The following is a 16,988-nucleotide window of genomic DNA, read 5'->3' as shown; positions in this document are numbered from 1 at the left end:
GCTGACAGTTTGGAGCCTGGAATCTGCTTTGAATTCTGTGTCTCCCTCTCTCTTTCATTCCTCTGCTCGCCCTCTGTCTCTCAAAAATGAATAAATGTTAAAAAAATTTTTAAATATTACACATTTTGGTTTTATAGACTGTGTCATGGTCCAACCCCATGGAATAAATATATTTAAAAGGAGGAGTCTTATAATATAAAATATTTTCTAGAAATTCTAGGTCTGTCATTTGAAATAAACAGATCTACTTAAGATGAAAAGAATATTTTATTATTTGCTTACTAAACAGTATTACTCTATAGTTAATTTGTGTTTAAAGTTAAGTGTTTCATGATATGAATTAATTTCCTTGAATTATAGATGATAGAAGTTTCAAAGAATTGACAGTGAAGTGTTTGGATATACTGAGCTAAATAGCCACTCTAGTAATTATGCTCTTCAACTACACTTATGTTTAGTTAGTTAGATGTGCCAGTGAGATTTTAGCCACAGGTTCAACTACCACATGTAGATGAGTTTTTAGTATGATTCCATGACTATAGCCTGTCTCTCAAAATATTTGCAAGTGCATAGTGCTGTTCATGAGGGTTGCTGGGCAAAATGAATATACTCTATTGGAATCAGTAGAAATCCAGAACCTTCTTCAGATAGTTTGGTGATGTTATTTTTCCATATGATGTGTAGAATTACTTTATCTAAAAGCTCTCAATATATGGATCTAATAGCATAATTTTGCATTTCAAGATCAGTGCTTCCCAGAAAATAGTGTGCTTTGCAAATACCTGCAATTAGTCTGGTAGCTATTAAGTTTCAAATCATGTTGGGTTTACCTCCTCCACAGATGTGATAAAGAATTTTCTCAGTTCACTGAGTTTGTTTAGGTGTCTGTCTGGTGGCTAACCCTGATTTTGGGCATGGCATTCAAAGAGTTGTTTAGCAGTACACTATGAGTTTTCTTATTAATGCAGGCATTTTACTCAAATGCATAGCATGTAGCAAACATATGGTTGTGCTAACATGAGAATGATTATAATTTTAAATGGATATTTCCACTTTAGAACTAACTTTTTATATAACCTTTGTTATTAATGTATATCTCACCTCTTATTCTTAACATTGAATTCAGAATGATTGTTTCTAAAATTCATCAAGATATTCTTAAAAATTATAATCTCAAGAGACAATATTAAGTGACTTATAGAGAAACACATGGAGGTTGAAAGCTCTCATGTAAGAGCTAATATTTATGTATAGATTCATAGACAAAAAACTTTGAAAGATTTTTCTGTGAGAGAATTTATCCTTATGCCTGTGAAGATAGAACCTTTAAACAACTATAAGTTTAAATAATTGTCAATACTAGTGCCCTTTCTGGCCCTCAATAATAATATTCTCATACTTTTTAATACTTACTTTAATTTGAAATCATCATATGAGTAGAATTCAGTGAGTAAATTTTGTTGTTATCTTAAGCCATTAAAATATTATATGATACATGACTTACCAGAACTACAGTTATTGGAAAGCACATGTTATTCCTATTTGATTTTACATTTTTCACATGTTGAACACTAATTTCCTTTGTGACTTATGTTCTTAAAATGTACTTGGATACAAAAGAGACCATTTAGTTAATATAGGTCAGAGTCAATATCCTGATTGTAGTACATAGTTTAATATTTAAATTTTTTATTAATGTTTATTTATTTTTGAGAGAGAGAGAGACAGAGCATGAAAGTGGGAGGGGTAGAGAGAGATGGAGACCCAGATTCCGAAGCAGGCTCCAGGGTCTGAGCTGTCAGCACAGAGCCCATTGCGGGGCTCGAACCCATGAACCATGAGATCATGACCTGAGCCAAAGTTGGATGCTTAACCAACTGAGCCACCCAGGTGCCCCTGTAAATACATAGTTTAAAAGGTGACTTAAACTTGCTTGCTATATTTACATGTATAAGCATATCATTTGCTTTATAGATATATTTCATTACAGGAAAATAATCTGGATTCTATCTTAAGTATAATTCAACTGGTTATATACATTTTGAGGATAATATATTCAAACACAGTGGCATATCTATATGGCATTGCCCAATAGAGAAAAGGTTACGTTTTTTTGTTTTTTGGGGTTTTTTTTTTGACTCTGTTCTGTACTGTTCCACTGATAGAAAGGCATCTTTTCCTATTTTTTAACATGAACATTATTTTTTAGAGCAGCTTTAGATTTCCAGCAATATTCAGCAGAAAGTACAGAGCTCCCATATACATTTTATGCCTATATATGCACAGCCTCCCCTCCTATATATCTCACATCAGAGTGATACCCTTGTTACAATCAATGATCCTACACTGACGCATCATTATCTTCCAAAGCACATAGTTTATATTAGGGTTCATTCATTGTGTTTGTACATCCTATACTTTTTTTTATGTTTTTTTTTTTATGTTTATTTTTTGAGAGAGCGTGCACATGTGAGTGGGGGAGGGACAGAGAAAGGGACAGAAGATCTGAAGAGGGCTATGTACCAAACTGACAGCAGTGAACCCAGTGCAAGGCTCAAGAACCTTGAGATCATGACCTGAGTCGAAGTCAGATGCATAACCAACTGAACCACCCAAGCATCCTGTACATTTTATGAATTTTTACAAATGTATAATGGGGGAGATTTATCATACAGAAGAGTATCATTGCCCTTAAATGACTGTGTTTTGCCTATGCATCTTTCTTTTCCTTTGCCCAATTGGTGGTAAGCTTACTTTTGATCCTTGCACTGAACAGATATAAAGTTGCAAAGTATCTGAAACACCTAACATGTCCTAGTTTTGAAAGAGAGAGAGCTATGCCTTGACTGTGGTCTTGGAGTCCAGATAATTTTTTTGGTATGTGTGAATAATGATAAGATATTATAGCCTAATTAGTGATGATTTTCTTTCTGTGTCGAAATCATTTAGCAAGTTCTGAAGTAATCCTTAGAGAATCTAAAGATAACAGATGATTCTTTTCCAGTTTTACATTGAATAGGTTCTCAGTGAAGCAATTAAAATTTAATTTACATTGGAAACATTGTTATGAATATTAAAGTGGTATGTGTTTTGAATTGAACCCCTTTAAGAGTATAACTGTGAAGAAATTCAGATGACTTTTATCTACTAGTCTGTGACTTTAAAGATGCAATTATCATCTATATTCTTAGCCTTTAATATCGTAATTATTCTCTTGTTTATCGCAGCTTTACCAGAATTGCTTGAAAAATTTGTGCTTCATCTCTCTGAAAGCCCGTCTGAATGCTACTTCCCCTCAGTGGAATATACAGGTAAGTTTTAAACATCTTGAATTTTGAAAAGTACTTAATTATCTAAAAATTGGTAGTATTTCATAGACTTTCTATTTTGATTAAAAAATATGCACAAGGTTTCATCTTAAAAATCTCTCATTTGGTGCTATGGATAGTCTAGATATCTTTCAGTCTCTTCTGTGCAAATGTGTGAGTTTTCTTGTAACTTTCTAACTCCTTTTTGAGCTTCCCCCCCTCCCCATCTATCCATCCAAAGTTGTTTTCCCTTAAGGCAGTGTCTTCTGCTCTTCCAATTCTATCTTCTAGTGATCTCATTTATTTGTTTGAGAATCGTAGCTGGTGATCAGGAAGGAGACGTGAATGGCTGAACATGAGTATTGAGGCAGATAGGGAAGAATGATAGAGGGTTTTTGAAAGTCATGGTAGGGTCATTATAGAAACGCATGCTCTGAATTACATAAAAATCATTATGGTGGCTGTGTTGAGAAAAGACTGAAGGGAAGACAAAGGACTGAAACAGGGAGATGAATTAGGAGGCTTTTGAGAGAAGACACAGATGAAAAATGGTAATGGTCTGGATGAGGATGTTAGTGGGAGATAGAAATATCTGGATCCTAGATACAGTTTGGTGAGAGAGCCAACAGAAATGAGTAACAGATTGACTATGGAATTTTAGAGACAGGAAGGAATCAAAGACATCTCTAAGTTACTGATCCAAACTACTGGAAGGATGAGATTATCATATGCTGAGATGGGGAAGAATGGAGAAGAAATAAGTTTGAGAGAGGGGTTGAAGAGTTTGTTTTTATGTTATGCTTTGAATACTTGTTACACATTTAAATAGATAATGTTTTTTACACATTGGATATTTGAATATCGAATTTAGGGGAAAAGTGTGGGCTGAAAATATAAATTGCTAAATTATCAGCTTTATATATAAAGCCAAATGCATCTCTGTCATATCTTTCTCTTATTCTGACTTAAGGTCTAATTCTTCATGTGACAGTAAATTCCTATAGGGTAGTTTCCGTGTCTTATTGATCATATCCTCTACAACTAGAATTATAGTGTTAAGATATATTTGACAAATAAAAGAAAGAATGGCTAAAAGAATGGAGGAGAAGGGCTTTATAACCTATTTCAATCAGTTTGTCTTGATTTTAGTAGGCAATAGATTAAACTCTTTAAGATTTCTGAGCAGAAGCCTTTCATGATTCATCTGTACTTTAAGAAGATTATTTTAGTGACTATGTAAAGGATGAAGTAGAGTGAAATCTGCCAAAGGTGAATATCCAGAATGTGAGGGTTGGTAAACAAAGAGATAGTGAAGATAGCAGAAATGTAGCAAAGACTCATGATAATAGATAATCAAGGGATATTGCTCCTCTTCCTCATAAGGGTGACATGACTTCTCCATATGCTGGAGAAATTATCACTTAAATATTTATTCAAGATAGACACTATACCTCATATTTCCTTAAAAATATATGCTTCCCGTCTGACCCAGCCTATCCTTCTGACCCTATTACCACTATTAGTGACCTCCTGTGCGTTCACATCACTGAACCTTTGCTCTGCCTGTGCCTCCTGAATGAGCTTTCCTCTCCCCGTGACAACCATAGTATAATGTCCAACTCAGCTGTAAAATTGCAGCTAGAATGTTCCCTTCCCTCTTACTAAGTAGATGTTCCTCCTCTGTGCTCATTATTATATTCATTTTAAACTACCATTTTGATATTTATTGTATGTGGCTAGTTTAAATTATCCCATTAGGTCTCAAACTCCTTTGTATCTTTAATATAGTATTTGATATATTTTTATTAAACTAAATACATATGCTATAACATAATTATCTTTATTCACACAAACACATCTGTATAACAGTTCTAAATATATTGATATTTACAAATACACATATGAACATATACCTAATTATTTACACAGTATCCTTTAAAGCAGGATTGGCAAAGGGATGAAATAGAGCATAAGAAAATGAGAACAAAGAAATGAGAAGAAAATATAAGGTAGCATTAAACAGAAATTAAGGTAGGTGAAAGGAATTGATACATATTGAGCACCTCTTATGAGCTAAGTAGTGTGCTGAGGTACTTGATGTGTGTTCTTTATTCAACCCTGTAAATAACTACACTTGGCAGTAGGCATAATCACCACACTTAAAATCAGGCAATTGAAGTACAGAGTAAAGAAGACAGAAATTGTGAAGAGAATTTTGAAGAAGATCATTTGTGAGGAAAATGGTAACCTTATGAATAAACCTGGAAATGTATGTGAAAACATACAGGGATTGAAGGTCATGTCTATGACTAAGAGAGGAAATAAATGGTAATTATGGAGATTTGCATGGCCAGAGTGGATATCTCCCTAGCCTTCTGTATAATATATGTTTTCTACAGCTTTCCTTGGCACATTGTTCTATTGGGTCATATTTTCTGTAGATAATCTAAGATTAATGTTATGTTTTATACATCATCTAAATACTCAACAAGACTGATTGCTCAATATGTACACATTCATTGCCCTCTGTTAAATTTCTCAATTATGCTCAGGGAGATTTCAGATGTTGGCTTTTTTGAATGTAGGATCTAGGCAGATAAACTCCAAATGTAAATTTAAATTCTTTAAAAAGTCCTTCTGAACAGCTGTCCACTGGAGTTTAGAGAACAGCCAAAACTAAGGTGGCTTCCTATTTATTGACTGTATAGTATATATTATGATAGGGTAAGCTTACTGCTAATATCATTTTCTTACCATAGCTTTAGATATCCTTACCCTTCATCATTTATTTTTTTGGCTAGTGGATCAGTGCTTTCCTATTATAAAATTTCACTCTATTTACTTTAAACAAATAAAAACCATGTTTTGATATAAAAGATGTTTCAAAGCAAATACTGGATAGATATATTCAATGGTTTTTTATTCATGTTCTTGAAATGAGAAATTGGTTGTCTTTTTAAAAATGACAGCTTGCTTAAACCCTAAGGTAGCTGAAATTAGAATAACACAATCATCCATCTGTTGTTAGTTCCCTCAGGATTTCAATCCATTATAAAATTTGCAAATCTGGAAAAATCAGATTAGTTTAGCTGTTTATCCCCTTAAAGAAAGAGGAATGAACAAATTTCTCTACAGTTGCAGTTTGTAAATCTATACAGGTATCTTTCCAAATCTTAACCAATGTTAATTTTTGTTTTTTTAATTCCCTAGAATGAGGGTTTTTTTTCTACTGTAATTACTTCTTTAAATGATAAACTAAATCTTCCTTTAAAGGTAGTAAATATTTTTAATGTTATGTCTTTACTCTTTATGTTGTTAATCAAAAAGTTGGAAAGAAAATCAGAAAATATTGCATTGTTTCACCTTTTGACTATTACAATACTTTTAACCTTAATATATATAGTTAAACACCTTTTATCCTTTCTTTGGATATTCAGCAAGTATGCTCTTTTCTATCTTACATTTATGCAGCATGTTTGTGAGTACACTTGATAATTGCAAGGAGGCATATGATATGGATTACATTGTCCTCAAAAGAGGGGAAATAATGCATATACCTAAAATTATGAATTAAGTAAATTGCAACAGATACTAAGAGAAAAGAAAGAAAGAAAACATATTTTCCAGCTGGCTGCTTTATTTCAGGCAGTGTGTCTTTAATTATGGTATTTTAAGTTGGGTTATTGTCAAATGAAGGTTTTAAAAAAAAAAAAAGTTAATGTTTATTTTTGAGAGAGAGAGAGAGTCAGAGCATGAGCAGGAGAGGGTCAGAGAGAGAGGGAGACACAGAATCTGAAACGGGCTCCAGGCTCCAAGCTATCAGCACAGAGCCTGATGCAAGGATCGAACTCAAGAACGGCGAGATCAGACCTGAGCTGAAGTTGGACACTTGCCCAATTGAGCCACCCAGGCTCCCCTGAAGGGTTTTGTTTTAAGTGCTACAGGTGATCATTGGAAAGAGTAATCAGTTTTGACTAGTACCATCATGAAGGATAAGAGGAAGAAGTGACAATGGAGCAGAAGGTGTGGCACCAGTATGACCTCCTGGGCTATTACAGCTTAAAAAAAAAAACAAAAAACAAAACCAAAAGGGGAGTCTTGCAGGAAGAAGTAATTGCATAGAGACCTGGAAAGAAAAATCATTTTTCCCAAATAATACTGATTATACCAATTAGGAGGCTGAGACTCTTACGATAGCTTGGCCGTAAGAAATTGAATTTTATGTCAGTAAGAACTGAATAAAATGGATAGTTACAACCACATGTTAAAAGAGAAGCAGCAGAATCTGTAGACTGTCTCTGGGGAAGGATGGAGGTAGGAGAGAGTATACTGATTGGTTGATTCCTTTGGGTGGTGAGAGTTCTTTGACTTTATAACATATACAGCAGGGCTTTCAGAAGAATCAGTAAACAACCCAGGAGTAATTGCTTCTCTAACCATGTAAATGCACTCCAGTGGAGAAGTTCTTTACTCTTCTGAAAATTAATTTTTTCCACACCATTAGCCAAATGCCAGGCAGAATAGATTTCATTTCTTCTACTACTTCTCTGTTTGCTAGCTTTGCAAACCAAAAATAGTTTTAGTGTTTAATGTTTATCTTGAGAGAGAGAGGGAGAGAGAGAGAGAGAGTGCCAGAGTGTGTACAAACACACATGGGAGTGTGGAGTGAAGCAGAGAGAATATCCCAAGCAGGCTCATGGTTAGCATGGATCCAGTAGAGGGTAGGAGCTCATGAACTGTGAGATCATGACCTGAGCCAAAATCAAGAGTCAGACGCTTAATTGATTGAACCAACCAGGCACCCCAATATTAGTGTTTTCTTAGAATGGGTATTTGATGTTTGTTTTGGTATGTTTAATACCCACCTCCCATATTCTCATTTAAAAGCCTCTTTGATGATTTTACTGCTATGTTCTTTAAAATGAAATTTGTATAGTGGAGTATTACTGTCCAACTTTATAGCTAAACTTCACTCTTTTTTTTTTTTTTTTTTTTTTAATGTTGATCTCAAGTTCAGTCCACAAGGTATAAGCTCTAGAGGTCTTTAAAAATACAAATGACTGGACATTCGCTCTCAGCAATCTCCTTCAGTAGTCTGGAGTGGAGTCTGTTTATCTTTACTTTTAATAGGCTCAGAGAATTTTGATGAACAGCCATAATTGGGAACCATTATCTGTTGAAATGTGCAAAGTTAAGTTTTTACTCAATATACAGAATCATAAACTTTAGAGAAATCATAGATCTGGGAAATTGTTTATACAGTCCCAGAAAAGATAAAAGGACTCCTCAGGCAGACAGATAGCTAGATCACTCTGGAAGGACTCTTTCTTTATATGGGGAGGAACTGAGAACTGGAACCTCATATAACATTGAATATCATAGTTCTTTTGGGCAACTCACTCACCTTGATCCTTAACTTTATTCCATTCTTCACTGATTAGATGTCAGCATCTTCTGCTAGAAGTTACCATGATCTTTAGAATTCAGTAATATAAGGAATGCTTCTTATCAGCACCCTTAGCCCACTGTATACTCTTCCTACTGTTAAGGATATTTAGCTGTATTATACTTTTCAAAAGAGAAACATTAGTTATTATGAGCATACAGATCTATATGTTAAGATAAATATTTCTCATGTTTAATCCAATTTTATATGTGCTAGAATTCTAAGTGTCATTGTCTAATCTAAGTAAAACTTGTTCTGGTAATAGTTTATAAAGATAAATCTTTTATATAAATACAGATAAGTGGAACTTACAGAGAGTAGAAGTATGTTTAATTTTATGAAAAATTCCCAAACCATTTTCCAAAATAGTTGTACCATTTTACACTCTGACCAACAGTGTATGAGAGTTCCAATTGCTCTTTAGTCTTATCAGTGCTTGGTATTTTTAGTCTTATATTTTAGCTATTTTAGTAGGTGTGCAGTAGTATCTCCAACTGTTTTTTTAAAATTTTTTAATGTTTATTATTTTTGAGGAAGAGAGAGGCAGAACATGAACAGGGGAAGAGCAGAGGGAGAGAAAGATACAGAATCTGAAGCAGGCTCCAGGCTTTGAGCTGTCAGCACACAGCCCAATGTGGGGCTCAGACTCATGAACCGTGAGATCATGACCTGAGCTGAAGTTGGACGTTCAACTGACTGAGCTACCTAGGTGCCCAATTTCCATGTGGTTTTAATTGAATTTTCCTGATGACGAATGATGTTGAATACATCTTTTCTTTTGAGATGTCTATCCAAGTATTTTGTTCCACTTCCACCCCATCATTTTTATATGGATGTCTTGACTTTTTATGTTTGAGTTATACGTGGTGGTTATAGATTATGGACATGACCCCTTATCCAATTTATACTGCAAATATTTTCTTCCATTGTGTGCCATGTCTAGTTATTTCCTTAATGTGTCTTTTGATGAATGGAAGTCCACTTTTAAGAAGCAGACAGAGAAATCAAGGAATTGATCCAATGTACAATTGCACCAAAACCCATAAGATATCTAGGAGTAAACCCAATCAAAGGGGTAAAAGATTTGTACTTTGAAAACTATACAACACTTATGAAAGAAATTGAAGATGATACAAAGAAATGGAAAAACATTCCATTCTCATGGATTGGAAGAATAAACATTGTTTAAATGTCTATACTACCCAAACCAATCCACACATTTAATGAAATCCCTAGCAATAAGACCAGCATTTTTCACAGAGCTAGAATAAACAGTCCTAAAATTTGTATGGAACCACAAAGACCTTGATAGCCAAAGCGATCTTGAAAAACAAAAGCAAAACTGAGGGCATCACAATTCCAGACTTCAAGCTATATTACAAAGCTATAGTCATCAAGATAGTATGGTACCACCATAAAAACAGACACATAGATCAGTCTAACAGATTAGAAAACCCAGAAATGGACCCACAGCTATATGGTTAGCTAATTTCTGACAAAGTGGGATATAATATCCAGTGGGAAAAAGACAGTCTCTTCAACAAATGGTGTTGGGACAACTGGAAAGCAACATGCAGAAGAATGAAACCGGACCACTTTCTTACACCATACCCAATAATAAATACAAAATTGATGAAAGGCCTAAGTGTGAGTCAGCAAACCATCAAAATCATAGAGGAGAACACAGGCAGCACCTTTTTACTATACAATCTCCAGAGGCAAGCGAAACAAAAGCAAATGCAAACTATTGATTGGGACTTCATCAAGATAAAAAGCTTCTGCACAGCGAAGGAAACAATCACCAAACTAAAAGGCAACCTGCAGAATGAGAGAAGATGATATGCAAATGACATATGTAAAGGGTTAGTATCCAAAATCTGTAAATAACTTACCAAACTCAACACCCCCAAAACAAATAATCCAGTGAAGAAATGGGCAGAAGACATGAACAGACATTTTTCCAAAGACATCCAGATGGCTAACAGACACATGAAAAGATGCTCAATATCACTCATCATCAGGGAAATGCATATCAAAACCATGATGAGATACCAATTCACATCTGTCAGAACTGTTAAAAGTAATAACTTGAAGAAACAACAGACATAAACCGTGAGAGACTCTTAGCTATAGAGAGCAAACAGGGTTGATGGAGGGGAAATAGGTGGGGAGTAAGTTAAATGGGTGATTGGTATTAAGGAGGGCACTTGTGTTGAGCACTGTGTATTCTATGTAAGTGATGAATCACTAAGTTCTACTCCTGAAGCCAATATTATACTATATGTTAACTAACAAGAATTTAAGTAAAATTTGAAAAAGAAAGTCAAATTTTGATGAAGTCCAACTTGTCAATTTTTCTTCTATGGACAGTACTTTCAGGATTCAGTTCAGAAAAATCTTTGTTTACATTAAGTCCATAAAGAGAGTCTTCTATACTTCATAGGTTACTTTTTAACTGCAGGTCTATAACCTGTTTTCAGTTATTCATTATATGGTATGAGGTAAGGGTTTACATCTACTTTCCCCTGATACCTAGTTGTTCCCACACAATTAATTGCAAAGCTTTCTTACCTTGTTGAATTGGTTTGTACATTTTGTCAAGACCTAATTGAGTGTGAAGTAGGAGTATATAATGTGCTTGTTCCTATTCTTAGGGGAAAGGATGGATTTGATGGATTTTTTAATATTAAGCCAACTTTCTGATAAACTCTTCTTAATCTTAATCATGATACTTTATCCTTTTAATATATAGCTTAATTTGAATGGCTAATATTTTTAAAATATTTTTTTCTATTTATATTCATGTACAAATACTGGTTATTAGTTTTCTTTAATGTCTTTGCATCTTTTGGGGTCATGGTTATGCTGTCTTATAAGTATGCAAGATTGTTTTTATTTTACTTACTTGATGCAATTAACTAGTTAAGTGACACCATATGGGTCTGAGTTTGTTTCATGGTATGCTTTTTAAATACTAATTCAATTTCATTAATAAATGTATGACTCTTTACAGATATGCTATTTCTTCTTGGGTGTATAAGATCTATGATGATACTTCCTCTTTTATTCTTGATACGGATAATTTGTGTTTTCTCTTTTTTTCTTTATAAGCCATACAGAGTTTTGTCAATATTACTGATCTTTCCAAAGAACTAAAATTTGGTTTTATTGATATACTCTGTACTTCTTTATTTTCTCTTTTATTGGTTTCTATTATATTTTATTCCTTCTTTCTACTTACTTTAGGTTTAATTTCCTCCTCTTTTTCTAGCTTCTGTGATGGAAGTTTATATCATTGACTTAACGCCTTTATTCCTTTCTAATATAAGTAGATAGAGCAATAAAATTTCCCCTAAGCAGTACTTTAGTTGCCTCCCAATGCATGTTTAGATAGGTCTTAATTATCCTTACACTGAAAATATTTTCTAATTTAGCTTGCTAGTTCTTCTTTGACCTCAATTAATTTGTAGTGTGTTGTTTAACTTTCAAGTATTGGGAAATTTTCCAGATATCTTTGTTATTGGACACTTTAGTTCTATCATGCCTTTAAGTTTTTCTAGATAATTTCTAAATTTTTGTCTGGTTTTGGTACCAAATTCTGATACAGTGGTGTTGAGCTATTTTTCTATGTTTCTCTTTTTGTCCCTTTAATTATTTATTTTTTGCTTCATGTATTGTAAAGCTTTCCAGTTTGGTAAATACATATTTAGTAACTGCTGTTTCTTCTTGATGTATTGATCATGGTATTATTTTTTTTAAAAGTGTCTTGTCTCTAATGGGTCTTTCTCCTAGAGTGTATTCTGTCTGGTAATAATATAGATATTCAGCTTTCTTATGATTGGTATTGGTAGTACATGTTTTCCCATTCTTTATCATGTCTTTCAGTTTAAAGGGGATCCTGAAACATATAGCATACAGTTTTATCTTGCTTTCTGTTTTTAATTCAGTCTGAGAATTTCTGCCATTGTTTTTAGTCCATTTACATGATTATTGATATTTTTAAATTTTATTTATAATTTTGATATTTTTGTCTACTATGAATTAATATTATGTCCTTTGCATAAGAACCTTACAAAAAGTATATTTCCATTTGTCCTTCCTGTGTGCTGTTTTTTCCATGCATTTTACTTTTACACGTTATTTTTCCCTTGAGTCAGTTATTTTTAAGTGAATTAAATAACAGTGAAATTATTTTATATTTACCCATACATTTACATTTTCCTGTACTCTTGTTCGTGTGTGTGTGTGTATGTGTATTCATCTAGTATCATTTCTCCTCAGCCTGAAGAACTTTTCTATTTTGTTTTATTTTGTTTTGTTATTGAATATAGTTGGCACACAATGTTACATTAATCCTAGGTGTACAACATAGTGATTTGATTGTTTTTACATTATGCTGTGTTCACTCTAAGTGTAGCTACTGTCTGTCCCCAATTATTGCAATTACAATATCATCAACTATATTCCTTATACTGTGGCTCTTATCCTCATGATTCATTCATTCCATAACTGGAAGCCTGTATCTCCCACACCCCTTCACCCATTTTGACTAACACTCCAACACCCTCTCTCTGGCAAGCACCAGTTTGTTTTCTATATTTATAAGACTGACTCTGTTGTTTGTTGTGGTTTTTTTTTATTACACATATGAATGAAATCATATGGTATTTGCATTAGTCTGACTTATTTCACTTAGCATAATACCCTTTAGGTCCATCCGTATTGTCACAAATGGCATGATCTCGTCCTTTTTATGGCTGTGTAATATTCCTCTGTGTGTGTGTGTGTGTGTGTGTGTGTGTGTGTGTGTGTACACACATATATATACCACATCTTCCTTATTCATATATCTGTTGATGGACACTTAGGTTTCTTCCATATCTTGGCTACTGTAAATAATGCTGCAATAAACATAGAGGTACAGGTATCTTTTTTAATTAACATTTTAATTTTCTTTGGAATTCCACTAAATAGTGGAATTATTGGATCATATGGTATGTCCATTTTTAATTTTGGGGGGAACCTTTCTACTGTTTTCTACCATAGCTACCAATTAAATTCCCACTAACAGTATACAAGGGTTCCTTTTTGTTTACATTTTTGCTGACACTTATTTCTTGTCTTTTAGCTATTCTGATAGATGTGAGGTGATAGCTCACCTTTCATATTTGCCCAAGAATATTCAGCACTCTTTATTCATGAAAATTAAATCTGAAGAAAGAAGCACATATGTCCCAAAATAAAAATAAATTTCAAGATATACATTGAATAAATAAATTTTAACATATTTATATAATGGAATGCTACTTATAATTTTAAAAAGCTATGGATAACATGTAACCATATGTAATGAATCTCAAAACATTGTGTTAAGTGGAATAAAAACAAACGTAAAAGGGTCTATACTGTGTGAATCCATTTATATGATGTTGTAGGTAGAGCTAATCCAATCTCTGAAAGAGATCAAAACAGTGGCTGATTTAGGGAAGAAAAATGTGCAAGAATTGGCTAGAAGGTAGCATAAGGAGCTTCTAGGTGATGGAAATGTTCTACATCTTAGAAGGGTGTGGGTTATACAGATTGTATGCATTTGTCAAAACTTACTATACTATATACCTAATTATATTTCTTTGAATATAAAGTATGCCTAAATAAAATATGATCTCTTACTAACAAAAAAATCAATCTTGTAACCTCCTATTATGATAGTTGATTGGAGGTAGGTCTATTTCATGGCTCTAAAAATATATAAAACCAAAATATTTATTTTACTGAAGCGACTTGAATTTTGCAAAGTCAGCCAGTGTTAGCAAGACTACAGCACTAAAGTCTTACGTTATTTAAACTAGGGAAATTAAAATGCAATTAATAGTAAAATATAGGACCACCAGGGGTTAGATTCAGGTGCTGACACGGAAAGAACTTCCTGGTTACTATCCACAGGAATTTAACCTGATTGTGTTGCAGTGGACATTGGAAAAGATGTTTAAATTATGACTGATTTCTTTTTAAATTCTATTGAGAAGACTAAGAACTTAAGATTATGGTGAACATAATGAATGATAACTAATAGTTTTAAAAACTGGCCATTTTGTGAGAGTGAGAATAATTTGTGACATACATGTTTTTGGTGTCAAGTAATGGAAACTCATTTTTTTTCTTCATCTAAGAGAAGGAGGCAGAATTACTGGCTTATATAAATGGGGCAGAGCTGTCCTTAGCAACCTGTACATCTAGAATGCATATCTGTTAGTACACTGCTAGAGTTATAAATACAGAGGAATTCTAAGATATATAGAAAAGTAGGCATGGAGGAGGGCACTTGTGGGGATGAGCACTGGGTGTTATATGGAAACCAACTTGACAAACTATTTGTAAAAAAAAAAAAAAAAAGAAAAGAAAAGAAAAGTAGCTTAACTGCTTTCATTATAGGCAAAATATAACAATACTAAGATTGTGTTCTGATCTAAATAAGTAAACTGCAGATGTAGCTTGCCAAGAAATTAACAGAGCACTTTAGTATTTTACCTTATTATTATTATTATTTTTTTTTTTTAAAGAAATTTGCCCACTCTACTTAGGTGGTAGACCACTCTGGTTTGGCTGGGACTATGAAGGCTTCCTGGGGCACGAGACTTTCAGTGCTAAAACCAAGCTAGTCCTAGGAAAACTAGGAGAAGCAGTGTATTTTACCTCTAAGAGTGCCAAAAAGATGAATTATTGTTGGTCCATTGAGTTGATATTTGATAACAGTGTTTAATTTGTTGCCTTTCCTTATCTCTGTAGATCTTGAGTCTAACCATATTTTAAGGTTCAGTTTAAATGCCACTTCTTCCTAATCTCTCTCTCCTCTGAATTCATATAACTCTTTATCTGTCTGTACCATTCTTGTTCCTCTTAGTGCTTTAAAACATTTTTATCAGAGTTATCTATATACGAATTTTATCTCTGACAGTACGTGGGAAGTTCTTTTAGGGCATGATGTATGGTTTATCTTGTATCCCCCACTGCTTCTGGCATGGTAATCCCACTTACTTTACCAGAAAGGGTGTATTAAAAGGAATGAATGAGTCTACAAGTTAAGCAGATTATATGGATAGGATGAGATGCACTAGTGTATAATGGAAGGAAAAAAATAACTGCTATGAATATGAGAAACTCAGCTTTTAGTCCTCTTTACCACTTGATAACTATGTGATTTCGGACAATTCCCTTAATATTGTGTATCTGTCTGTATGCATGCTACAGTTTCTTCAGCCAAAAACTGAAAGTTTCAACTAGACCCCTTAGCACTGCCTAGTGATGCTTGTCAGCATTCACTGTTAGCTTGGTCATCCAATGTTCTCCAGAATTAATTGAAATTTTCAGTCTCTCCTATAGTCTTCTGTACCAGACAGCCCCTTCACTTTTGATAGAAGATCACAACTCCTACTTCACAATAAAATTCAGCTGCTGGAAGAAACTTGTGCACTCCACCCTCATATATTGTATACATTATAAGTAGTATACTGATTATTCCTTCTTGACATTCATGCTTAAATCTTTAAGAAGTAAACAGCCATACTTAAACATATATGTAATTCAAAATCTTACATATGCAGTGCTTTATGAAAAGTACAATATCCTAAATCATTTTTGGGCTAACAGCTTTTGTGTTCTGAGAGCCGAGTAAAAATAGATTGCTTTAAAACTACAGTTAGTTGTTTTGTATTTAATATGCTTTTAAAAGATTTTTATAGGAGAAAAGTTATTTGTAAAGTTTCCCATTAATTTCTTTGAAAATATAACTGACAGGTCTTAAAAGAACAAATTCATCAGTGTTTTCAAAATTCACATTAAAATATGTAAACATATTACTTTCATCAATTTTCAATTAAACTGTGATTATTATGCAGACTTTTATACATTTTTATAACCCAGTTTTCTATTGTGTTTAGCTACTGATGCAAATGTGAAGAATGAAAGTCTTTCATCTGTGCAGCAGCTTGGCATTAAAATGACTGTCAGGTATATTATAGGGAAATATCTCCCTTGTGCATTTCTGGAATTTGTTTTATCTACCTGATATGTGCTTAATAGTACTTAACAACCAACTATTTTCTGTACTTTAAATGCAGAATTTATCATTCAGAAAATAATAACTTTATTTTGAGGATATTGGCACATGATTAATTTACCTCTGCTGGTAAATCATTTATGGTTTATTATCATTTCAGAGCTAATTACAGTATATT

General features: G+C 33.4%; 1 protein-coding gene across 2 annotated transcripts in view; it reads left to right on the top strand.

The window, feature by feature from the left end:
• The window catches only part of TBC1D32 (TBC1 domain family member 32), a 193,200-nt gene that overhangs the window by 145,928 nt on the left and 30,284 nt on the right, over nt 1-16,988 (top strand). For both annotated transcript variants that reach the window (XM_039251523.1, XM_039251522.1), the window contains 2 exons: nt 3,228-3,311; nt 16,692-16,761. In XM_039251523.1, the coding sequence (XP_039107454.1) occupies nt 3,228-3,311; nt 16,692-16,761 (154 nt within the window). The remainder of the gene's footprint in view (nt 1-3,227; nt 3,312-16,691; nt 16,762-16,988) is intronic.

Source organism: Hyaena hyaena, unplaced genomic scaffold (genome assembly GCF_003009895.1).
Source record: "Hyaena hyaena isolate Hyena2069 unplaced genomic scaffold, ASM300989v1 scaffold_393, whole genome shotgun sequence".
In the NCBI taxonomy this organism is placed as follows: domain Eukaryota; kingdom Metazoa; phylum Chordata; class Mammalia; order Carnivora; family Hyaenidae; genus Hyaena; species Hyaena hyaena.
Note: the sequence above shows the minus strand (reverse complement) of the source record. Positions and strands in the feature narration are given on the sequence as shown.